This window comes from Sceloporus undulatus, chromosome 6, assembly GCF_019175285.1.
Source record: "Sceloporus undulatus isolate JIND9_A2432 ecotype Alabama chromosome 6, SceUnd_v1.1, whole genome shotgun sequence".
NCBI lineage: Eukaryota > Metazoa > Chordata > Lepidosauria > Squamata > Phrynosomatidae > Sceloporus > Sceloporus undulatus.
Window position 1 is genome coordinate 106,027,665 of NC_056527.1, and position 24,973 is coordinate 106,052,637.

Consider the following 24,973-nt stretch of genomic DNA (forward strand, 5'->3'; position numbering starts at 1 on the left):
ATTGGAGGTGATATGATGACACATGACAATAACAAATAAAAACACAAGTTGTAATATTCAAACATGACAGAATTAAAAATAATTTGAAAAGCAGAGAAATGAAGAATTAAGACATTTCCATGAAAAGGTCCCTCACAGCAGCCAGCCAGTTGTCAAAAGGTTGCCTGTACAAATAAGTTTTTAGCTTACTAGTGGAAGGACAATAGGGAGAAGGCAAGCCTAGCCTCCCATGGAAGGAGGTTTCGCAGTCTGGCAGCAGGCACCTATTCTGACCTGTCTTCCTTCCACTGACATGCCTCAGCTACTTTTATTACTCCTGCTTCCATGCCTTCTTCTCTATTTTTCTAATTCTTGGTTATCTAGGACTAGTGCAAGACATTTTCCTGCTTGAGGTGAAGAACAAGACAGTGCCCTTCTAATTCCACATAGAGAAGTTAGCTCTGTTGTACCTGTAGATAGCTAAGGAATGGCAGGGCAGCACACATGGCACTTAGGAATCAAAAGTTTTCAAATACCTTCCTTGCCGCTGCTGCTTATTCACTGTTCTGCCTGACATCTTCATGCTGTCTGCTCAGGCAAATGGTAGTGGTGCCACTGGTTGTCACCTGAACAGAGCTGTGTACATGTACATGTTGTGTGTACTAAACTACCAGGCTTCTTGTTTGCTCTGTCCTGCCTATGACATGATGACTAGACAAGGCAGCCAACCAGATCAACCAAGTAAGCAAACATCAGCACTGCTGGGACACCAGGAAATATTACTTTTTGGACTACAGTTCCAAGAAGCTCACATCCAGCATGGTCACTGGATGACAAGAAATTTATTTTGGGGGTTACAACTTTCAGAATCTCCCAGCCAGCATAGTGGTTCATTATACTTGTTGTTGTGTGCCTTCAAGCCGTTTTTGACTTATGGTGCCTCTAAGGCAACCCTATGATGGGGTTCTCTTGGGAAGATTTGTTCAGAGGTTTGCCATTGCCTTCCCTTGCGGTCGAGAGAGTGTGACCTGCTCAAAGTAACCCAGTGAGTTTTATGGATCAACTGGGAATCGAATCCTGGTTTCCAGTCATAGTCCAACACTCAGACCATTACTGCAAGTATAATGCAGGTCCAAAAAGTAACTTTCCCAAGCTCTGTGATGGGAACAGCTGAGTGGGGTAATTGTTGGGAATGTTTTGATTGTGTTTTCCTACATGGCAGGGGATTGGACTGGATGACCCTTGTGATCTCTTCCAACTCTATGATCCTGTGATTCTGCTCCCAACAGCCACTGCCTAAAGTGGCAGTTTTAGGAGATTATCAGACTGAGGACGGGATGGGGTCAGGAGTGAAGTGGATCACTCTCCCATTTCCCCACCATCTTTGTCCCGATCACACGAAAGTGTTTCAGAGAAGTCGCACTTATCCTGTCATTGAAGTGCAATTGTATTAACGCAAACTCCCATTAATACAAAAAGCCAGGATAATTCCACTTCAGTGATGGAAGAATGACAGGATAAGCGTGACGTCATCTGAAAGCCTTTTGCGCAATCACGGTTAGCTACGCTTTTCATGTGCGACATCATCTGAAAGTCCTTCCCGTGATTGCATGGGAAGGATGGGAAAAGGACAGGACATCCCCATCTGATAATCTCCTAAATCTGCCTAATGGTAGGGCCAGCTTTCTCCAGCCTGTCTAATACCACATCCAGCTTTCAGATCTGTGCACCATGTTGCAATGAGATGTTTTCAGACTGTAGACTTTATATGTCCCTCCAACTATCCTGATTTGGCACAGGCAGTCCCAAATAATGCTCTGTCTTACTACTTTTTAGCAGCTTTTAAAATGCCTGTTTTTCTCTCTCATTTGAGTTCAAGTGCAAAAGTACTTTCCACTCTATTAACTCAGCAAGGAGCAGGAAAGAGGAGGCAGCAGAATCTTGCCCTTCCCTGTGGACTCGGGCAAAAGCAAATGGTTGCAGCCTCTGTTAGTTTGTCTGATCTGCTTCTTTAGTAATTTTTGCCATTTTGACCACACTATGTTGTGGCTTGATCACATGCATTCCAGTTTTCATCTGCAAAATGGATGGGACTTCATGATAAATTAATCACTTACTTCAGAATGTGAAGAATTGAGGATTGGGACATTGGACTTCGACCCCAAAAGTCCTGTCCTGATATCGTATTTGCCTCAGTGCAGTTTTCTTCCTACCAAACTCACCTTTCATATAGGCCCATTGCCAGAAATTTTGAGTTCAGATGTTCAAGTGTAATGCAAGTGACTAGCAATTTGGATGAAAAGTCAGTGTAATGAAATCCTCACCAGGAAAAAGATATATATTCAGGCAGGGAAAGTGCAGCCTAAGGAAATCAATGGCCAATCCATATCTGTTCTGGGTGGGGAGCCCATTTGGTATAGTTAGGCCTCCACACAGCTCATAAGATACAAGTCTGTTTCTTTCATCCCATTTCCAGAAACTACCTTCTCTCCCTGTTGCTTAATTTACTGCTTTTATTGAGTGAACTTGATCTATTTTCTCCTCTTGCAGGTCAGAAAAAAGGCAGTTGTGTTGCTTCTGAATACTTCCTTGAACCGAGGCCCGACCCTGATCCCGAAGGCCCCCTTGTTACAGAGAACACAGAAAACATCCTCAGTGAGTGGATAATATTTCACTTTGCTCAGCATTTTAGAATGCATACAGACACAACAATCCCTTAAGAGCTGTTCTCTCAGAGACAACCAAGACTTGAGGCTATTTTGGAAATCAGCAACTGCGTAAATACTTTATTTAAAGTAAATAACAAGCACACTGGGGTGGGATGGTGGCAACCAGATCAGGACAATGCATGGGCCAAAGCGCTCACCACCCATTTCAAACTTCCTCACATCAGGATCTTGATCTAGATTACTTCTTCTGGCATATTCTTTCAAAAATTGCTGATTGTATGATTGGCATCTTGTCTTGTTTGACTCACAAACCCAAAGTCCTTTCTTTTAATCTCATGTGTGTAAGAATGAGGAATCCACATTTATAGGCAGTCATTTTCAGTGTGGTCATGTGAGAACTTATGACTTATAGCGTGGATCGTCTGGAGGCATCCTTTATAACCAGAATTTGGAAAAGTTGGATTTTTCAATTACAATTTCTAGAATCTCCCAGAGTGCATGTTGTTAGGATTCTGGTAGTGTAGGTTATGTTGGAGAGGGTGTCAAGAGATAGGCACTTATATGAATATGTGGTGGGGTTGTAGAACTGTAAGGAAATTTTGGCAAATTGTATTTGAAGAGATAAAAGAAATAACAAAAATTGATTTAGAATTTTGTCCAAAGATAGCTTTATTATCTTTATATGATAAAACTAACTGCACCCAAGTTATAAAAGATTTAATTACAAATTTATTAACAGCAGTGAGATTAATGATAGCAAAAAAGTGGAAAGACCAGGGAGATTTACAAATACAAGATTAGTATAGAGAGATATGGCAAATAGCAATTAATGATAAGTTAACTAGTGGAATTAAGTTTAGAAGAGGAATAATCAAGAGAAATGATTTCAAAGCAATATGGAAAAAATTTGTACAAAAGGTTTTAGTAAAAGAAGGAGGTGTCTTACCACCAGAGGAAGAGCTACAATTTTGGAGGTAGAGTAATAAGAAGTTATTAGGCTCTGGTGATGGGGAGCACTTGGGGGAAGGGGGAAACAGGGGGAGCGGGGGAATGATGAAAAGTATATGATGAAAAGAAATATGAATTAGATTTAGATAAAGTAGTAAAGAATGGAATATAAAGGGATATATTATATGTATAGGGGATATTATGTAAAAGTTTTTATATATTATTGTAAGGCGAATTAACCAATATTTTGTTTTATCAATTTATTATAATAACATTTATTAATTTCATTCTACCAATAAAAAAAAAGGATTCTGGTAGTGTAGTCCAAAGCAGTAATTTTTCCAAACTCTGCCTATCTTATTTAAAGGGTTGTACAGTCCAAGTCTGCTTTAAGGAATCATAAGAAATGTGAAGAGAGGTCTTAAAGATACCTAGCAACAGTTCACAACTAGGGAATAGACTGATTACCTAGTCATAATCTCACTCACAATGATGAGATGTTGTTCATTTCTATTTAAATTATATTTGCCTTTAGAGATAAATTAGCATATTAAGGCCCTATTCCCACTGTGATTTAAATCGGATCATATGGAATTATGATTCGATTTAAACCACTTTAGTTCCCATTGGCCAATCGATTTGGAATTTATTCACCAAGGGGGGTTAGGGTTTCCCCCCATTAAATCCACGTTAAAAAGACACTGGGTTTTGCCGCTCCTTTTTGGGCTGAATCAATCACAATTGATTCAGCCCAATGGAAACGAAGGGTAGAATAGAATCCGCCGTCAGAGACAGGGAGATGACAGGGGCAGCTGCAATGGCCCCTGCCGTCTCCCTGTCACCGGCCTTCCCTCCTCCCTCCTTCATCTCCCTCCCTACTGCCACCCTTGGATTGCGTGATCCAAGGGTGGCAGTGGCCCCAGAGGGGCCTCATGGGTTCCTCCTCCTTCCCTCCACTGGCCTACCTGGCTGGGTGCTGGTGGTCTGGCGGTGGGGGCAGGTGTCTCCTCCGGTCCTCCTCCTCCTCCAGGCCAGTCCTCCCTGCCTGCCTGCCTCTCTCTTTCCGCCCAGGCCTCTTTCTAAGGAGGCCTACCGGGGCAGAGAACTCCTGGAGAAGGAGGCTGAGCAGTGAGAAATGTCCGGCCTGGAGGAGGAGGAGGACTAGAGGAGAGGGCCAGCCCCAAGTCCTGAGAGCTGCCGCTGCCGCCACCACCAGAATCAAGACCTATCCACCAGCAGCACTCAGGTAGGCAGAGAGAGGGAGGGAGGGAGGGAGGGAGGGAAGGGGGGAAGGACGGGGAGGATCCTCCATCCATTCTCTCCGTAGCTGTTTTTCCTCTTTTCTCCCCTTAATCAGAACAACAAAGGGGAATAAAAAGGGAGTAAATGGCCTCAGAGAGAATTGGCTTTCAAAATAATCCAGTTTCGAACTGGATTATTTTGTAAGTGGGAAATGGGCCCTAAAATTGCTTATGCACAACTCATGTGTCTCCTCCTTCTAACTTGGTGTCACTAACCTTCACTGATTTGAAAGCTAAGATGTAATAGTTCCTTTTGAGTCTCTTTCAATTACACAGTTGTAGCATCTTGATACTATTTTAACTGCTATGGCAGTTAAAGGTGAGATCACAGTGTTATAATATAGCATGAAAAAGACCTCGACTAACTATCCACAAAGCACTTAATTCCCCTGCAGTACATTACCAAAGGTTCAAAAGGCACAGTGACAACTAGATTGAGTGAAATGGGAAACAATATTTATACATAAGCATTTGCATCTGCTCTGGAAGTAAAACGCTCTCAGTCCCACGCACAAGAACCACATACCTTACTTTGAGCTGTTTGAGAAAAGATAGGATTGAAATGAGTTGAAAACAAAAAGTTGGAGATCATGAAGATTTGCAACAACAACATTCTAAAATGCTGTTCCAGCTGAAATCTCCACCCACATCCTATCTTTCCTCCAGGTAGTTCAAGGGCAAAGCAGATCTTTCTTCCTCCTTCCAGCTCCACAACATTTCTGTCAGACAGGCTGGGCTGAGAGATTTTGGTCTCTGGTGGACCTCCTGGCCGAGAAGTGTTTTGAACCGAGTTCTCCCCAGTATTGCTTCCACAGTCTAATCCAGATGTGCTAATCTTGGCAGCCAGTTGCTTGTCTGCATGCATCCACCATTATCTTTTTTGTGGGGAAACCTGGGGAGTTGTAAGACCTGGGTTCAAATACCTACTTAGCCATGGGGCCCATTGGATATTCCAGACCTCTCCCCTAACTTTGGCCGGTGAACAAAATGCTGAGACCTCCAGAAGTGATTACTTCGATTTAAAAGAAGGTGTATACTGCACCTTTTTTCGTTCATTCCTTCCCCAAAACATGCTTTACAAAGTGATCAGTGGACTAATTATTGTTTTCTGGATTTTGGGTGCCAAATTGCCACATAGATCACTAGAGTTTGTCCACCCTTGTTCTAATCAGTCCCCATTACTGTCCTAAGTAGGGAGAAAACATAGATCATTATTTTTCTAGAGACCAGATGGTAGGGTCTCATAAATAGAGGTGTCAGGAACATAGGAATCTCTGGACTGTGCATTTTTTGCATTCTTGTGCTCCTAAGTGTAGCTGGATGATGAGTGACTACATCTTGCAAGGTTTTTCTTGGTAGAAAGTTCCATGATGTCCTGTGTATGGGATTGCAGCTTAGAGGTGTGAACTGGGAAGTCCTTAGATTGAGTCTCATTCAAGCTGTGAACCTGGTCAAGCCACATTCATCCTAGCCTGAGCTGCAAATATGGAACCTACAAGGAAAAACAACAGTTTGGAACTGTTGTAAAAATTTACTAAGAGCATGACCCAATTCAGATGTCATAGCCAAACCTCTGCTTTGGCGACTGTGAATAGACTTCAGGCTTCTGTACATGTTCACATGTTCTGAGTCCTTTCTCTAATTTCTTGGTTTATTGTACAGTTGGACCTTCGTATCTGCAGGGTATCCGTTCCGGACCCCCCACAGATACACAAAACACGGGACCTCAAGTCCTGTTGTTCCTAATGGCAGCATTACACATTTGGGACAACAGGGCTTGATGTCCGCGGATGCTGAAATCTGTGGATGACAAGCCCACGGATGACAATGTCCCACTGCAGTTCCAGTTTGCTATGATGTCCAAAGCAAGCTTTGTGTCTTTCCATGAACATGGGTGAAAGATGTGGGGCTCATATGCTATGTCGAATTACAGGATTGGCAGAATGGGTGGCAGATGCTAGGAAGTTGCAGTGGGGGAGGGAGGCAATGACAGGTTATTATTCTAAACTCTGAACATTTCCCTCACATTCCCCAAAACTGATTGTCTTCCCTAGATGTTGAGTAAATGTTGGCATGAGAAGGAAGTAAGATTTAACTGTGAGTTGTCAGCTTCTGTACATGGAATGAAAGCTACATGTCTCATCTTGTCACTAACCTTAGGCAGCAAAATGTTTTGGGCTGACCCTACACCCCCTCTGAATATCTTTTGCTTCTCTAAGTTGGTGGGAGGCAATGCACACTTATATGCTGTCTGCAGCCCACAATCCCTATTTTGCACCACTTGAAATCAGCAGTGCTCCTAAACCTCTGAAAAATGTAAAACATTCCTGTCAATTCTTTATTAGCCAGATTCATTGTTAGCCAGAAAATGCCCAAATCATCACAAAAACATGGTGGTTTGGGTAGACTTCATCTTCATCCCAGCAAGCTTGATTTTTGGGGGCTTGGGGAGATTTGCCTCCAAATAACTACCATAACCTCCAAAACCCTAACCCCAACCTGATTTTTGGCCAAAATCTGCAACTAATACCATGCTGTTTCTTCGTCAGCTGTGACACCTCTTTAGCACATGCTGAATGGGCATGGATCTCTGACCCTTCTCTCTTGAGTACAAAGTCTACATGGGAAATTGTTCACATTTACTTGAACCCTTTGCATGACCTGTTACCCAGATAAACAAAAGCTTCTTGTTGCATGGAAGCTTCTAATCATGATCAAGCCAACATGAGTAGAAGCCCTTCTCTGCTCAACAAGATGGTGAAGAATTTTGCTGGTGGAGCTGGTGTGCATATTGCTTTATGAAAATGTGCCTTATTCAGGAATAACACCTGAACTCCTATAATGCCCAAACAGATCAGGCCTTCAAAAATTAAGGACTACCAGAATCCCCCAGCCAGTAGGACCAGTGGCAGTTTTAGTCCCCAAAACTAATTTTTCTAGACTCTATCAATAGGTTTCATCCAAACCAAAACTATTTACATCTGTTTCAAACTACAGCTTGCAGTTCTAGTTTGGTGGTGAAACATGATCTGGGCTAACCACGTTTTGTGCAATTTAGATGTTATAGCAAACTACAGTTACTAAATAGTGAAGAAAAGAACTGACTTGAATTTAGGAGGTAAGATGGGGAGAAAAGAAAGAGAGAGGCCAGGAGACGGGGAGAAGAAAAGGAACCAGAGTGAATCCAAGCCATGCTTTGGTCACAACATCCAACAAAGCCCTTGAAATGCTTCAGATGCTTAGAAGGCACAACCTAAATGATGACAATAATTTTGCATTATTTGCTTGTTTATTTATTTTATCTCTCTGAATGGTATGTGTAGTGACAGGAGCACCCTCTGGTGGCTCTGTTCCACCACAGTGGCTGGCTTTGGAAAAGGCTGCAGAGGCCTCGATAACATAGATCTTCCTCACACTGTACTGCACCCATCTCCCTTGGTAAGCAAGACTTGCTGATTTCAGTGAAACTCATTCACAAGGGAGTAGCAACTGTCCAGCATCCCACTCCTGTGGGGGCCATGGCATCCCTATCCTACAGCCCAATCTGACTATAGCAGATCTTATTGGGAAACCAGTTGGTACCTTCTCCCCTGCCCCCACACTTCCAGCATGCTGCAAAAGCTTAAATGGATTTTAATAGCCTGGACTGCAGAGCATTGCAGCAAAAATCCAGTAATAGATAGATGTAGATATATAGATGATTGCTTGTAGGCAGGTAAATAGATAGCTAGGCAGACAAATAGATGGAGGCACGCTCCACTAGTGGGGGCAGTAAGAGAAGTCCCTCAGCTCTCCCTTCTGAGCCCTGTTATCATAACTATAATCACTATTACTATGACTACGACTACAGTCGCCCCTCCAGTTTTGCAGAGGATCCATTCTGAACCCTCCCCTTGCGAAAACAAAAACTCACATATATTCAAGTCCCATTGACTTGAATGGCTGCACGCTCCCACACATAGCCTTGTGCATGTGCCACGGGTGCATGCACCATTTTAGCCAATGGGGTTTGCCCCTCTGTAGACCACAGTTTTCAAGTCTGCAAAAACAGAGGGGTGACTGTATTGATGTGACCTTGGGCAAGTCACTCTCTCTCACCCTCAGAGAAGGCAAAGGAAAAAACCCTCTAAACAAATTCTGTCAAGAAAATCCCATGATAGGTTTGTTTTAGAGAGTCACCATAAGTCAGAAATTACTTGAAGGCACACAAAAAACTATTATTGATATCCCACCTTTTCCCAAGTTTGGGATTCAGAGTATCTAGCAACAGTTAAAATAAACAAAAAATTAACAGCATATAACAGTTGAAAAGCTTTTTTGTTTGTGAACGACTTCAGGTGTTTCTGATGTATTGTGACCCTAAGGCAAACCTATCATGGAGTTTTCTTGCCAAGATCTGTTCAGTTAAACCATCATAAACTGTGAAATCAATTAAAGCATTTCCTTCTTTTGGAGGACCCAGGTACAAGTATCACAGAGCCTCTTGTATACCCTGATGAAATGTGGCAGAGAACGTGGCTCCCTTGCCACAGGGAAGTCCAGTCCACATCTGTATGTGGAACAAGAGAAGGGGCTCCATTTTGCCCGTCATCTATGGCAGTCAGATGGTGTGTGTTGATTTGTGGCACCAGAAGACCACCATATATAAAAAACAGAATTGGCAGTATTCTTTCCCTATGATCTTTGAGAAGTCAGTTGCACCGGGGGGGGGGGGGGGGGCATCAACCTCATAAAACAAATGTGTTCCTTCACCTCACTGCTGGACTCATGGGATAATATGGGGTGAGTTCCCATCACTAGTCCCAACTTTTGGCAACATAGCAGTTCAACAGCATGCAAATACAAGTAGATAAATAGGTATCACTCCAGTGGGAAAGTAAACAGTGTTCTGTGCAATCATGTTGGCCACAGAATAGTTTCTTACAACGCTTGCTCTTTGGCTTACTAACAGTGAACCACCCCTTATGGTTGGACACAACCTGACAACCTTGTCAACGAGGAATATCTTTACCTTTACTTATCACAGACTTAGGAGTGCTTTTCCTTTTTATCACTGATATGTAACAAGAAGAGTTGTCTAACAGAACTGGGATAGAGAAGAGAACTTGAATAACTTGAAAGGACCTCCATCCATCCCAATTGGCACTGCTGTGGCCTCTGAAGGAGCAAAGAGCAGCCAGACACAGATCCATTATGCCTTGGTTTTAGTGGATGGTGAGAGGCCTTCCCTCCACCCCAATTGCCACTACTATAGACTTGGAGAGAGCAAAGAGGAGCTGACTCTATTGGTCTTAATCCTCTGTTCCATTGCCATAATGTGTCCTGTCTTTTTAAATTGTAATCTTGAGGGCCTGCTCTGGAAGCCTTTTTGACTGAAGAGTGAAGTATAAATAAAGAAATAAACTTTTAACTCCATCAAAATCAATAGGACATACTTCCGAAGTGAAAAGTATGGCTGGGTGGGGGAACATATGTTATTATTTTTCTTTAAGAAATCTGCCATGCAAGGCAACACTTGCTGTTACCCTTTAACTTTCCCATGTGCCCCTCTCTCACTCTCCGCCCTGGTGCCACCCCTGCTTTAAAACCAGATTTTATTCTCTTGCATAAAGGAACCATAATTCTGCAGTACAAATTCTGGGCACCGGTGTTTAAAAAAGAAAATAGGAATTATGAATGTGTTCAGAGGAGGGCAACAAAGTCCTGTGAAGAACAGTTGAGGGATTATGGGAGATGTAGTTTCATAATGTAACTTTTGCAAGCTCTGCTGGTGAGGACACGTGGCATTAAGGGTGCCAACTTCTCAGTGAATCTCTGGTCCTGTGCCTTGAACACCAACTTCATATGAAGCCAGATGCAAGCGCTTTGTCCATGCTCTGAAACTCTTCACCTGCTGATTTCTTGCAACATCAAACTCCTTTTAAAGCAGGCCTGCACAACATACGGCCCGGAGGTCGCATGCAGCCCACCAAAGGATTTTGGGTGGCCCGCAGGGATGTGGAAAGACTTCAAGGCACCTCTGCTGCTTGGCCATACAGAGTAGAGTAGGAAGGCCAGGCGGAGGAGGAAGAAAAGGACAGATGAACTCTCACCCTGCAAGGCTGCTCCACTACTTGGTTTTTTCCCTAGGTGAAGGCCAGGTGGAGGAGGTTGGGCAAATGCTTGCCCTGCAAGGCCCCTCCACTGCCAGGCTTTTTCTCAAGGAGAAGGCCAGGTTGCGGAGGAAGAGGATGGGCGAATGCCCTGCAAGGTTCCTCCACTGCCCTGCTTTGTCCAGAGGAGGACACGCAAACGCTCACCCTGCAAGGCTCCTCTGCTGCTCAGCTTTCTCCTAAGGAGAGGGACAGGTAGAGGAGGAGGAGGAAGGAATTAATATTATTAATAAATATTAATAAATATAATTAATTAAATATTAAATTAAAACCTATCTGCAGCCTGAAGACATTTTAATTTTGGCCCTACCTACTGCCAAGTTGTGCAGGCCTGTTTTAAAGGCATAAGATCTTCTTTTTTATGGCCAGGTGACACTTCTGTGTTTGTTTGATTTAAATTCCTGCACAATGCATGTGGCATGTTTCTCACTAGCAAGGGTATCATAAAATTACAATAAAAATATGATAGAATGGGAATAATTCTAAGAATTAACAATGGAAATTACTGTGTGTGTGTGAGAGAGAGAGAGAGAACAATATGAATATCAATATATCACTGCCCCCTGCTGGCTGAGGTGTAGAACAGCCCAGCATTTATAATTCAGAATGAAAAAATGTTTCAAATTTCTAGTAGCTAACATGGGTCACAAAGCGGTGCAGTGCAGTCACAGCCTGCAGGGAACAGAAAGTCTTCTGAAATTCATTATTAGTGATGTCACAAACAGAGAAATAAGAATAGGAACGGTTGTGCTCTCCTGGAGAAATTCATTTTTCTCCTGTAGTTTCTGCGATATAAGAAATATCCTCACAGCAGCTGCTCACAGCCTGTAGAAAATGATCGTACGTGAAATTTGCAAACAAGAAAGAAGTGCAAATGGAATGTGTCAGAGGACAGAAGAAAAACCCTGCGTGTGTGAAGAAAGCTCAGAACATTTCAGCCAAATTTAAACCAGCCATTCCATCTCCCTTTTGTTTTGGACCACAACTCCCAGAATTCCTAACCATTGGCCATGGCGATGGGGCTGATGAAGACAACACACTGGAGAAAGATGGACTAGATGTTAGATTAATTGTGGGAAATGCAGAGTCCCTTGGCTGCATATAACTCTTTGTGGGACTCAGTTGGGCTCATGAGATTCTGACCAACCTCTCCCCAAATTTTTCAGCATCCAAATGTTGTTCCTTAGCGGAAGAGGTGAAACACTATTTTGTGATGCTATTCCATGCTGTTTTAATGGTATTCCCTACCCAAGTGTGTGTGTGTGCACACACGCGTGCACCTTCAAATCACCTGTTGGCCAGTTACAGACTGCCAAAATAAAGCTGCTTCGGGTCTCTTTGGAGGCATGCTATTTAAATGATGCATGCACCCTAAGAATCCGGAAGCTGCACCAAAGCTGCACTCCAGTGCTTAGGAATGGAGTGTGGCTTTGGCGCGACCACCGGACTCTTAGGACCCATGCATCATTTAAATAGCATACCTCTAAAGAGACCCGAAGCAGCTTTATTTTGGCAGTCTGTAACAGGCCAAAGACTTATGGCAACTCCATGAACTTCATAGGATTTTCTGAGGTGAGGAATACTCACAGGTGTTTTTGCCAGTCCCTTCCTCTGAAATACAGCCTACAACACCTGGTATTTGTTGGCAGCCTCCTATCCAAGTATTAATCAGGTCTGATTCCACTTAGCTTCCAAGATCAGACAGAATCTGATGCCTTTAGTTAGGGTATTTAGGCTCCAAAAAACACATACTGCCCCCCCCCCCACCATCTCCAGGGTGATAGTCCAACACTCGAAACACTATGCTGGCCCTCCCAAATGCTAAAAAAAAAAAGAGACAAAATATTCCCCATTAAATGCCCCCAAATGCTTTAAGTCGTCCTCCAAGTTCTCAAATTACCAAAAATCAACCAAAAATTTGCCAGTAAACTCAGATGTGCGAATTTACTTCTAGTCACTACAGGGATGTATTTATGGATGATTTTCAGCCCAGTGCACAAATGTGTCCTACCCCAGGCATGAAAAGTAGTGCCTGATCTCACCAAAATTGCTCACCTGTGCCTTTGAACATGTTTGCTGGAGGATACTGGTAATTATAATCATTTTTTTTCCCTCCCAAGTTAATTGGTAGGGACCTCAAGCACAAAATTGAAAGGCGTTCCTATGTTTTGGCAGGTACAGCTCCTTCTGCAAAGTTCAGGACAAAAGCAGCCCCTTTCCAACAATTGAATGTAAAAGACAGAGGAGCCCTGTTACCTAATTTGTGATTAGCTTTTGTAAAAAGATCAATTAAAAATACAAATAAGAGCTGGGGAAAGGAAAATATAGATAACAGGCAGTAATTGTGTCACCTTAGCAGAAATACAGAATGATTGCAGTAACCAGCATACAGTCTGAGTCTTTTTCTTTTTTAAAAAAATATATATATCCAGTTTTTGGGTTCATGTTCTAGAAAACCCAATGTTTGGTGAAAGTATCTTTCAAAGCCATATTTGGGGATTGCGGTGAATAGCAGTGATTGCAGTGGATTGCAGTTATACCAGGGCAGTAGTTCTGAGGGGAGCAAATAAGAATCTTGCCCCCAAATGACATTTTCCTGCAGTCTCCAAATTTGTATCAGTAGGGCCTAAATATTCTAAAGGCATCAGATCTTATCTGATTTTGGAAGCCAAAGAGGGTCAGCTCTGGTTAGTACATGGATGAGAGACTGCCAATGAATAACAGATGCTGCAGGTTATACCTTTGAGTATTTCTTGCCTAAGAAAGCGCTATGAAATTTATGGGGTAGACGTAATTTATGTGGTAGCAGGTGACTTGAAGGCATACACATATACACACACAGTAATTTAAAACTTCAGTCAAATATTTAGAGATACTGTTTAGGCATCCAAAGAAAAAGGGCAGGCAAAGTGACCAAGGGAATGTGAACATGGCAAATAGAAGAGTTTTAGGTGTGAACAATTCCCCATGTCTTATTCTCTGCACTGCTAGAATAACTGAAGGAAAATTTCATTTGAGAGGAAAAATTCGTTTTGCCTAAATGTAGCTACAACCCAGACTGAGACCCACCTATGTGCATACAAAAACTGAAAAGAGTGCATGATTTATCTGACTGTTAAGCAGAAGAATTGGCTTAATTAAAAGGTGAGCAAAGTGTTGTCCTCCAGATGTTGTTGGACTATATCTCTCACCATTCTAGGACTAGAATTGATGGGGGTGGCAGTCTAACAACACTGAGAGTGCCACAAGTTGTCCACCCTTGAGTTGGGTTCAATGCACTTAGGAACCAGCAGGAAAAGATTCATTCATGTATCTTTGTAAGTATCATTTTAGTCAAGAAGTTTGTTCGTGTTGAAGGTACAACCATGGGTGGCCTGTGTTCTGGACATGGGAGACAACCTCGCCCCAAAATGGAAGGGTGAGGCACCCTTTTTCTCAGACCACCATCTTTCGATACAGTCTTTGGGGTACATACTTTATGATGAAAAAGGCAAATAGGTGGTAAGCAAGACATTAACATTTACAATTGTGCATTGGGTGGAGAAAGTGATAGAGAGAGTCCTTCCAACTCCATTTCTTTCATAATGCTTGAACCGTGTGAAGTTGCTACCATAAGATGCAGTGATGGTAAGCAACCTGAGTAGTTTTTAAATGGGATTATACAAACTGATAGAAGGTACATCTATTGATAGCTAGTCATGATGGCTGCTTTATTAGCTTCAGCACTGTGATTCTCAATAGCAGTTGCTAGGGAACAGAACCAGGAAGGTGGCCTTGTCCTCATGTCCTGCCATGGGTTTTCCACAGACATCTAGTTTGCTGCTGTGGAAACAGTGTTGGATTAGGCAAGCCTTTGGTGTGATCCAGCAGGAGTATTCTTATGTTCTTGTATGTATGTGATGGTATACACTTGAATGAAAGGTCTGAGAGAAGCTTGTGATACATTGCAGACTTTCACTTGATGTAACATGTGTAAGCTTCCTATGTGCATTCATTGATCCTATGATTTAGTTATTGTTGTGTGCCTTCAATTCATTTCTGATTTATGACAACCTTAAGGTGAACCTATCATGGGGTTTTCTTGGCAAGATCTGTTCAGAGGAGGGTTGTCTTTGCCTCCTTCTGAGGTTGAGAGAATGTGATTTACCTAAGATTACCCGGTAGGTTTCCATGGCCAAGTGAGGATTTAAACCCTGGAGTTGTAGTCCAACACTCAAACCACTACATTATGCTGGCTGTCATCGATAAAATGTATGTTACTAAATCCTCATTTTGAGGCTTTGGTGAGCTAATTTTTGTACTACAGTGTTATTACTGATGTGAGACATTATGAGCACAATGTGATTAGAAAGGAAGATGAGATTTTTAAAAAATAAAATAAAAGCATTTAATAAACTAAGATTGTGAAGGAAACCTTAGATTATTGTCAAGGCTTATATACTGTGACAAGGGCACATATGGAAATATACAAGGGCTCTTTTGGTATTGCATTAAAGAGGAAGCATACCAATCTCCTCCAGCCCACTGCCTTCCCAATGGTTGCCAACATCACCAGTTAGAGTGTTGTCTGGGGATTATGTAAATACATCTGGAGGGTAGATTTGCTATGTTAGTCTGGAAAATCATTATGCAAAGAGATCTTGTCACACCTATGAAACTGAGACTACTTTCTTTCAGTTACATCCAAAACACACTGCAGAAATAATCCAGTTTGAGACCACTTTAACTGCCCTGGCTCAGTGCTAGAAAATCCTGGGAACTGACAGAGAAAGCTAAATGTCTCACAAAACTACAGTTCCCAGAATTCCCTAGCATTCAGTGATCTCAAACTGAATTATTTCTGCAATGTGTTTTGGACCTTTGTCTCAAAGGTGATACAAGATCCCTTTACATCTGCAGGGTGTTGTGCTGGCACAAGCATATACTATCTCCTTGTTCTGTTTTGGGGAAGAGGGAAGCAGAATTTAGAGACCATATTATTATTCTTTCACCTCTGCTTGGACCATGCACCTCCCTAATAACTACATCACACTTCTGAGTAAGCAGTTGCTGCTCATTGTCACGGAATTCTGCTCCTTGCCTTCCACCATTCACCAAGGCCCAAACATGAAATTGATTCAGAAATGCTCTAAGCTTTTCCCTGGGTTGCCAGAATTAAGCATTTCCTTGGGGCTAGTCACACTTACGTTTTTTGCACAGAGAGATTTGCATCTGTGAATCGATTCAAAATCGATTCACCATTCCCACTACGTTTTAAGGCAGCAAATCTCTCAGTGGCATTTAAATCCAGGTTGAAGTTCCCATTTGCCACCATTCTGGATCAACATGGAGGTGCCTCCATTTCCTGAATGGTGGCTGCATGATCTGAATTGATCCGATAGCTTACTCACATTATTGGAGATGCGGATTGTTGTGGTTCCTAAAAAAAGATTAAATGGGCTTTTCGGTTGCCCCCGCCCTTCAAACTCCACTGAGTACAAACGGTGCAAGTCTGAATGACAAGGAAATAACCTGATTTCCAAACTGGATTATTTTGTAGTATGAATGGGGCCCTTGATTCTCAGGGCACAAGTGGGTAATTTTTGGTGCCATTTAAAAAACATTCTTGTTAACTGTTTGATTCAGACAGATTTTGATGGTGATATTTTCTGTGAAGCTACGCTCTTGTATTCTTCCCATGCAATGCGGTGCCATGTTTGAATTCATCTGGAACCTGCTGGGAATACAGGCTGCCTGTGATTAGTTAGACAGTGGGAAGAAATGATCTCTGTGTGTGCTCTAAAGCTCTCCCATCTTTGTGATCACTTCATATATCATGAGGCTAAGCTTTAGTAATCATGTTGTGGTACTGAACTCTTTCTCACTTCAGTCTTTTATGTTCATTTGAGTTGTTGAGCTGAGTTCAGTTTGAATTGACTTGAATTTAACCTTGAGATATTTAATTTCTTCTCTTACTTTTCTTCCTCCCCCCACCCCAATCTTTCCCTTTTTCTCTGTGCAGAGACCATCCGCACAGCCACACCTTTCCCCATGGTCAGCCTCTTCCTCGTCTTCACAGCATTCGTCATTAGCAATATTGGACATATCCGCCCCCAGAGGACCATCCTAGCCTTCGTTTCTGGAATCTTCTTCATCCTCTCTGGTGAGGCGTGGAAGGGTGGCATTTGACAGTGGGCAATTTCTCCAGATTCTGTGTTGGGAGGCGGTGACAGTATGAGCATATGCTCTCTTAAGGACAGTGTGGAGCCTGACAAATAATGCTCCCTTGTACTGGGACAGTGTCTTTGGTTAAAAGTTGAAAAGCTCTTTGTGGTACAGTGTTCAGAAGCAAAATGAACCTCTGTTGTGCTTGTTAGGTGCAATAGCCCGAACATGAGACAAATCAAAATTGAGCTTTGCACTTTTTTTTTTAACCCCACCATTTATTATGGACAGGTGAGGAAGGACACCATTTTGCAATTCAGGCTTGGCTTATACATATCATAGCTATGGGCTGCATCCAAAGTAGCCCTTACACTAATAGTAGAAGGAGATGAGGAGGATTTTTTTGCTGATTCCTTCTCTCTGCAACTCTCTTATTCCCTTTGAATGACAGCTATAGAGGTTTGGGGGTCATTCCAGAACAGGGGGGAGAGAGACCAGGGGACTATAGGAGGAGAAGGTGAATCCATGAAAATCATCACTAGAGCACAATCTTCCTGCAGAGGGGAGCTCTTTCTGTTCCTTGGAAGTGCAAGAGTGGATACAGCAACCCTATGACTCTGAATGTTTAGCTTTTTTACAGAAGTGGTCATAATGATTTAAGGAAGTAGACAGAATGTGTCTTGTCTCTCTTTCTCCGCATTTCTGCTCCTTCCTGTCCTGCTACACTGCTGCTTCCATTGACACAAGAATGTACCAGCTGCTTCTACCTGACTTCACACTTTTACTGACTGCCAGCCCATGGGGCAAGAGATATTGGATGAGAGTGGAGGATCTGTAGAACTCGAGAATTTGAACAATGATTCCTGTCATCCATGGCCATCCTGGCTGGGACTCATAGAAGTTGGAGTCCAAACAATTTGGAGGGACACACATTCCCCATTTCTGGGGAATGCTTTTTCCACGCCTTTCAGGCAAGGGGGAGGGGAATTGTGATCCACAGACTGAATCCAGCTCCCATATGGGGAGAAGTGAGAAGGACCTAAGCCTGCCTCAAGCACTGATCATTAAAATCTTGCAATCTGGTTCCCCCATCCATATACAGTTCTCCAACCCTTTTTTAGGCAAGTAAGTCTTTCTTTGCCTCAAAGCAGTGATACCACTGTTTTTGCAATCACCAATGCCCAAATGGGTAGGGAAGAAAAGTAGTTGCCTTATATTGAGTCAGATCATTAGTTCTTCTAGTTCAGGACTGTTTACCCTGATGCTGTTGTTGAGTGCCTTCAAGTCATTTCCAACTCATGATGACTCTAAGACAAACCTACCATAGGGTTTTCTTGGCAACATTTGTTCAGAGGGGGTTTGCCATTGCTTTCCCCAGAGACTGAGAGCATGTGACTTACCCAGGGTCACCCAGTGGCTTTCGTGGCTGAGCTAGGAATCGAACCATTGTCTCCAGAGTCGTAGTCAAACACTCAGAGCACTAGGCTATTCTGGCACCCCCTGATTGGAGTCCAAAGCACATGGCAGCAGCTCTCCAGGGTCTCAGATAGAAGACTTTCCCAACCAGCGTGACCAGACATCCTCCTTTTCCTGTCCCACATTTCAACCTTTTGTCCAGGAGGAATTTCAAAATGTCCTCCATTTTGCATTGCCTGCTCACCTTGTTCTCTGCCCTACTTAGGTTTCTTTCACACTGCACAATTATAGCACTATGGTTCCATTTTAACTGCAATGGCTGCAGCCTACAGATTCCTGGTATTTGCAGTTTAGGAAAGGGCCTTTAAAATTCTCAGCCGGAGAGCTCCAGTGCCTCACCAAACCAGAAAACACCAGGATTCCACACGATGCATCCACAGAAGTTAAAGTGGAATCATAGTGCTATCATTATGTGGTGTGGAGATCTTGGGAAGATAACCTGGGCTCTTCTGTGTGTAAATTAAGACTTTTCTCTATCCTGCTTACAGAGTTTCCAAGGACTCTGAGGAAGCATAGACTATAAGAAAGTAGTGAAAATGGAGACACATCTTTTCAGGCCTTCTGCTTTCTTTCCCTTCTCCCACTTCAAAAGTTGGGTTCAGAAGGCAGGCAAGATGTCAGTGATATTGGACCATCAATCTGCCCAGCCATCATGAGAAGTAAGCAGTGGAGAAGGAGGGTAAAGAGAAGGCACAGGGTCATGTATTGCTGCATCTGTCTTCCCCTTCAGTCATGCTCCAAATCAAGCATGACAGAATCACCACACTGTGATTAAAGTAGAAAACTTGTTTTAGATTTATGATCATTCCATTCCCCTCCCCTCCAGAATACTTTGCTGCTATTGATATTCCTAGTGTAAGGAGGAGGAGGAAAAGGAGGTGTGTGGGAGCGGGGAGAGAAAAAGTACTGCAAAGTAGGCTGGCCACCTTTGGTCCATGAAGCATCTGACTGCCAAAGTGCAGGACAAGAGATTCAAGGAAGGCCCTAAACAGTAGGCAGTGCTACTAGGTACTTGAAGAAGCTGAAGGGGCAGAAAGACTGTTGATGGTAGACAATATAGCCCAAAGTTTGAGGCTACATGAAATAATGTAGGACTCTGGTAGACAACCTGAACAAAAAAAGGTCTAGATGGGACAGTGACTGGGTTTATTCATTTGAGTGAGTACTGAAAGCTGGCTGAGGAATGATAGTTTCAAGTTATACTTCCAGCCCACCGACATATTGTCAGCCTTACCATGTTGCTTGGGCTAGAGTAGAGGTTACCTGTGCCTATCTGTTCCTCCAGAACACAGAACATTGCATCAGGACAGAAATGTTATTTTTTTAGACTGCAGTTCCCAGAATCTCTCAGCTGAAATATCTTGAATGACATTGGTCAAGCTGACTGGTGGGTTCTGGAAGTTGTCCAAAAAGGTGACTCTTTCAAACTCAGAATTGTGTCACCAAACCAGCTGCATCTGCATCTTGGTACACAGCCTGCATGCCTTCTTTTAGTACATGCTATTGTGGCCAAGCACTAAAATCCAGCACAAGGCTATGGGGTTGCATTAAGTAGATAGGAGCAGGCTTATTTCTTAGTGGTTCAATGTAAGATAAAATCAACAGACTGCAATTTAGGGACCCCCTCATGATAGGAGTGTACATTCTTCTTCAGTGAAAAGGATGCCATTGCAGGAGGCACATAAGATTTGCAGGCACAGGCACACAGGGACATCATGAATGACAGGTCTAAGTCTGTGCTAGAGGGCCAGTGGGCAAAATATTAAAGCCACAAGGCAGAAAGAGCTCCGTATTCACCCACTGTGCTATTTTTGTTATGTGCCTTTGTGCCAAAGCCACACTAAGACAAATGATGCCCCTGTCATCTTCAGAAGCTGAAAGGAATCTTTCTTCAGTGGTGACTAGGGGACAGCATGATCCACAGTGGTGCTACTGAAAATGGTGGTCTGCAGAATGTTGCCAGTCCACAAGCCATTGGCTGCTGGTCTGTAGCCAGTTCTCTGGAAAGAAAGTCAATACAATAGTAATAGGACACAAATATGGTACTGGTACACTGTGGAGGGAAAATGGTCATTCCTCCACATTAGGTAGTTTAAGAAGCACTATTCCACAGCCATTGAATGCAACAGATTGGCTTAAGTGATGCAAGCACAGCAGCTTAACATGACACACCGTTCTCATCCTTCAACCTGTTGCTGCTTCCCCAGCATCTACCACCTGAGGAGAGAAGCTCATTCTGTCTGATAATAGCGCTGGGCTGACTCTATGCCTGTGAACAGTGGCATCCCTTTGCTCTGCTGAACACAATTATACACATGTTTTCTTGCCCAAGAAGTAGTTATATGGAAAACAGGACAGATTTGTGGCACAGGTGATGCCTTTATGTGTTTGTGGCACACAGGTGAGGGGAGTTGCCCTCACATGCCTTCTTTGGCATTGGCAGGAGTGAGATAACAGCCCTCTTTCTTCTTCCTTCCTCTCCCTCTACCCCTTTGTGTTCTTTTTCTTTTTCAGGGCTCTCTCTGGTCGTAGGCTTGGTCCTGTACATCTCCAGCATCAACGATGAAGTGATGAACCGTCCCAGTGGCTCTGAGCAGTATTTCCAGTACCGCTACGGATGGTCCTTCGCTTTTGCTGCTTCTTCCTTCTTGCTCAAAGAGGTACAGGAGAGAAGGCAACCCTTTCCAGCATGCATTACATGTATGTGTGGATGTACACACACAGACCTGCATACAGTCTGGAATTGATTTGGGCTAATCAAAGTTTGGATGTCTATTTTGGCCCTAGTAGCCATATTCAGTTTTGGAGAAGCTCACAGGGACATATTCCTTGGTGGCTGGCACCAAAGGGAAAAGGATTGGACTCAAAAATTCATAATCTTCTAGCCTAAAGTTCTTACTGCCAGTAATCAAGCCATACATACAGTAACCAAGCCATACTTCACACTTTTAAAACAGAGGCCAAAAGATCCCATTACCATACAAAATCTGGGAAATCACCAAAGACTGATGAAAGGGTGGGTGGCCACATAGGGCAACCCTAGAATGCACACTGAGATTCCATGAGGCCTAGATTCAGCCTCAAGACCTAGTGTTCCCCACCCCTGAATGTGATGTTCTTCTTTTCCCACAACCTTTTCACTTTATCAAGCATTATCACTTTTTCCAATGAGTGACGTTGTCTTATGCCCAAAATGCAACAGCCTCAGTTTAGTCACTTTTGTTTCTAGTGAGAGTTCAGGCTTGAATTTCTCTAAGTTTCATTCATTTGTCTTTTTAGAAGTCTGTGGTATTCACAGATCTCTTCTCTAGTACCACATTTCAAATGAGTTGTAACTTTTTTCACTGTCCAACTTTCACAACCACACATAAAAATCTGAAATAATATAGCCTGGCTGATGTTGATTTTGGTATTTAATGATATATCTTTAGCTTTAAGGATCTTATCTTCATGGCAGCCCTTTCCAGTCTTAAGAAGTCTTTTTCTGATTTATTGCCTACAGCCTCAATTTTGGTTAATGACTGAGCCAAGGTATAGGGAATCTTTAAACATCATAGGCTCCTAACACACCCTCATCTTCACTGGCCATTTCTACACAGCCCAGTCCTTTCCCCCTCTTTGTATTTCCCAGTTTTCTTCTCCAGCTGACTCAAGCATCTGAGCCTATTGCTCATGCTCAGTCCGCACTGAGCTGCTTTCTCCTTATGACCCTCCCCATATTGACTGATTGACAGATTGACATATTTCTGTAAAGCTTAGATTTTTCCCAGGTCTATTGATATCTCCCACCTGTGTATGGATGGTACTGTTCTGACTACATAAAGATCAGCATTCATGCCCTAATATGACTAACAGAGGAAATGATGATAGGTGAGCTGTGTTAGACATTCAAACACACTAATCCAAAAAATGGAGGATAAAACTATGGTAGGATATCCATGGAGAAATACCAGATGGGTGCCTAACTGTATACCTCCACAGAGTAGATAGCAGCCTCTGGGAGGGATGGCAGCATAACTTGGAAAAATTGCTTATTAGATTATGAATCTATAATTCCATGCTGTCTGGTGGATTCTGGGGATTAGAAGTCAAAAAAATAAAACTTTTTTGAGTTCTGGTTAGGGGGAGTTTAGATCAGGAAAATATAAATCAGGTTGAATTATGTGCTACTCCTTGAGTGTGTGGCTTCAGTGTGGTGCTCCCGTCCCCCAAAATATAGGATAGAAATAATGGCCACTTAGCTGTTGAAAGATTGCTCCAGGTCTTGGCAATTGATCCCTGCAGGGTGTTGTGTCTCCTGCACTTGCCCAAGCCAACACACTGCCATTATCCTGTTAGTAGCATACACAATGTGTAAGGGATTTCTTTGGCCATTGTGGAGATTGCTATTCCCTTCTTGCCTCTTCGCTGACCAAATCCAGACTTACTGTGGAGGTGCTGCAGCACATGCCTGTCATGACCATTCTGTGTCTAGTATAGAACTGGAGGAGATCAGAGAAGCACCTGGCTATGTATTGTAGACAAACACAGAACAATTACATCATTTGACAAGAGCTTTAGCGGACCCCAGCAGATCTTGGTGGGTGTCATTAGCCTATGGAGATTATCACATGGAGGAGGCAAGGGTCTTCCTCCCATGATTAAATCACCATTAAATCCAGTTAATAGCACATTTGAGGGGAAGATTATCAAACCCCTGTGCACTTGTCCCATTTGTAAAGAGTAATGGAGGTGTTATTTGATATTAACGGGAGTTTCCGTTAATACCAAATGACGCCTCCATTATTATTTACAAACGGGACAAAAACAGGAGAAGTGCACTGGGGTGTGATAATCTTCCCCCCTATCATGCTATTAACAGTATTTAATGGTGATTTAATCATGGGAGGAGGACGCTTGCCTCCTGTGTGATAAAGTCCTATGTCTGGCTAGGGATACAAGCCAGACGCTTTTCCAACATACATTCTGTATTCTCCACCAGCTACTGAATGGTCATTCAGAAGAGCTGTCACAGCAAAATGGCAAGATTTGGGAATGGTGAAAGGGGATCTGGAGCATAGTTTTGACTGCAGAACTGTAATGGCACACTAAGTGATATATAGGTCTTGGCCATTTGACCTCTCAGATATGCACACACTCCAGTATGCAATCATCCAATGATTTGAAACCCACACAGCCCTATACAATCTTTTACTTACATTTAGGAGTTTATCACACGATTCAAGTAAACTGCAAGGCACAAAGCCACGTCTCTCTGTGAGTGGAGATCTGCAAAGACTTTATGTTACAGCTGCAGGGTCACACCTTCTAGCAACTCATGTCAGAACTTCTCTGATCATGTATACCAACCTCTTTGTGGGTAGAGATCTGCAAAGACTTGAAGTATGTTTCCAAAATGACACATCAGAAGTTGGGATGGATAGTGTTTATAGAAGTCTTTAAAATTACCAAATGCACAAATTCATGTAACACATTAAAACCATGAGCATTTTAACAAAACAACAGCCTAAAGGATTTGTTAACAGTATTATTATGTTTCTTAAGCTGTGAATCTGCTTTGAAAATTATGTATATTTTTATATTTTTTTACTTCTTTAAATAATTCTTAATGATTAATTTTTTATTTATTTTGCAGGTGACACCACAGATATACTAGTGTTGGTGTATTACAAATTGGGCTGAAAGGCAGGATATTTTCCTTTATGTGTTATATAAGAATTGGAATCATTAAGACTTTAAGGGAGATGGAAATTGGTCAACATGTGTATGTTTGTTATATTTGAAATGATCTGTGTTCACTGGCCCATTAATGGGTATTTGTTTCACATTCTGGGAATGGGATTCATGTATATTTGTCTTAAAGTAGCCATCAGGTTGTTTGTTTTTAATTTTGGCTGTTATGAAATGTGTTACATGATTTTGTATATTTTGTAGTTTGTTTGAATTTTTTACTTTTTTGAACATTATATATCCTGACTTGTTATGTCTTTTCTTACAGTTTCGCTGTTGGGTATAGTTTCCTTTTGTGTTTTCCTGTTTACTTGATGTAAATTTCCATAATCTAGGCTGAAAGTATTTGTGTGTGTGAAACGTGACAAAATGAGGATGGCTGTTCAGGTTAGCAGAGAAAACTAATAGGTTACTCACACTGATACATAATGCATATTAAAATCAGAGTTCCAAAAATGTATATCCATAAAGAAACATAAGGCACACATAACTAATTTAACCCATGTCCAGTTTTGGTGTATAAACAAATGCACACAAATACACTAATGTACAGTTCCACAACATTCTAGTCAAG

General features: G+C 42.4%; 1 protein-coding gene across 2 annotated transcripts in view; it reads left to right on the forward strand.

Moving 5' to 3' along the window:
• Window positions 1–24,973, forward strand: part of CACNG7 (calcium voltage-gated channel auxiliary subunit gamma 7) — a 53,214-nt gene that overhangs the window by 21,010 nt on the left and 7,231 nt on the right. Inside the window, exons 3-6 of one of the 2 annotated variants that reach the window (XM_042476773.1) lie at window positions 2,530–2,634; window positions 17,051–17,191; window positions 21,184–21,329; window positions 24,305–24,354. In XM_042476773.1, the coding sequence (XP_042332707.1) occupies window positions 2,530–2,634; window positions 17,051–17,191; window positions 21,184–21,329; window positions 24,305–24,325 (413 nt within the window). In that variant the 3' untranslated portion in view covers window positions 24,326–24,354. The remainder of the gene's footprint in view (window positions 1–2,529; window positions 2,635–17,050; window positions 17,192–21,183; window positions 21,330–24,304; window positions 24,355–24,973) is intronic. The other variant, XM_042476772.1, reaches the window with a different exon arrangement.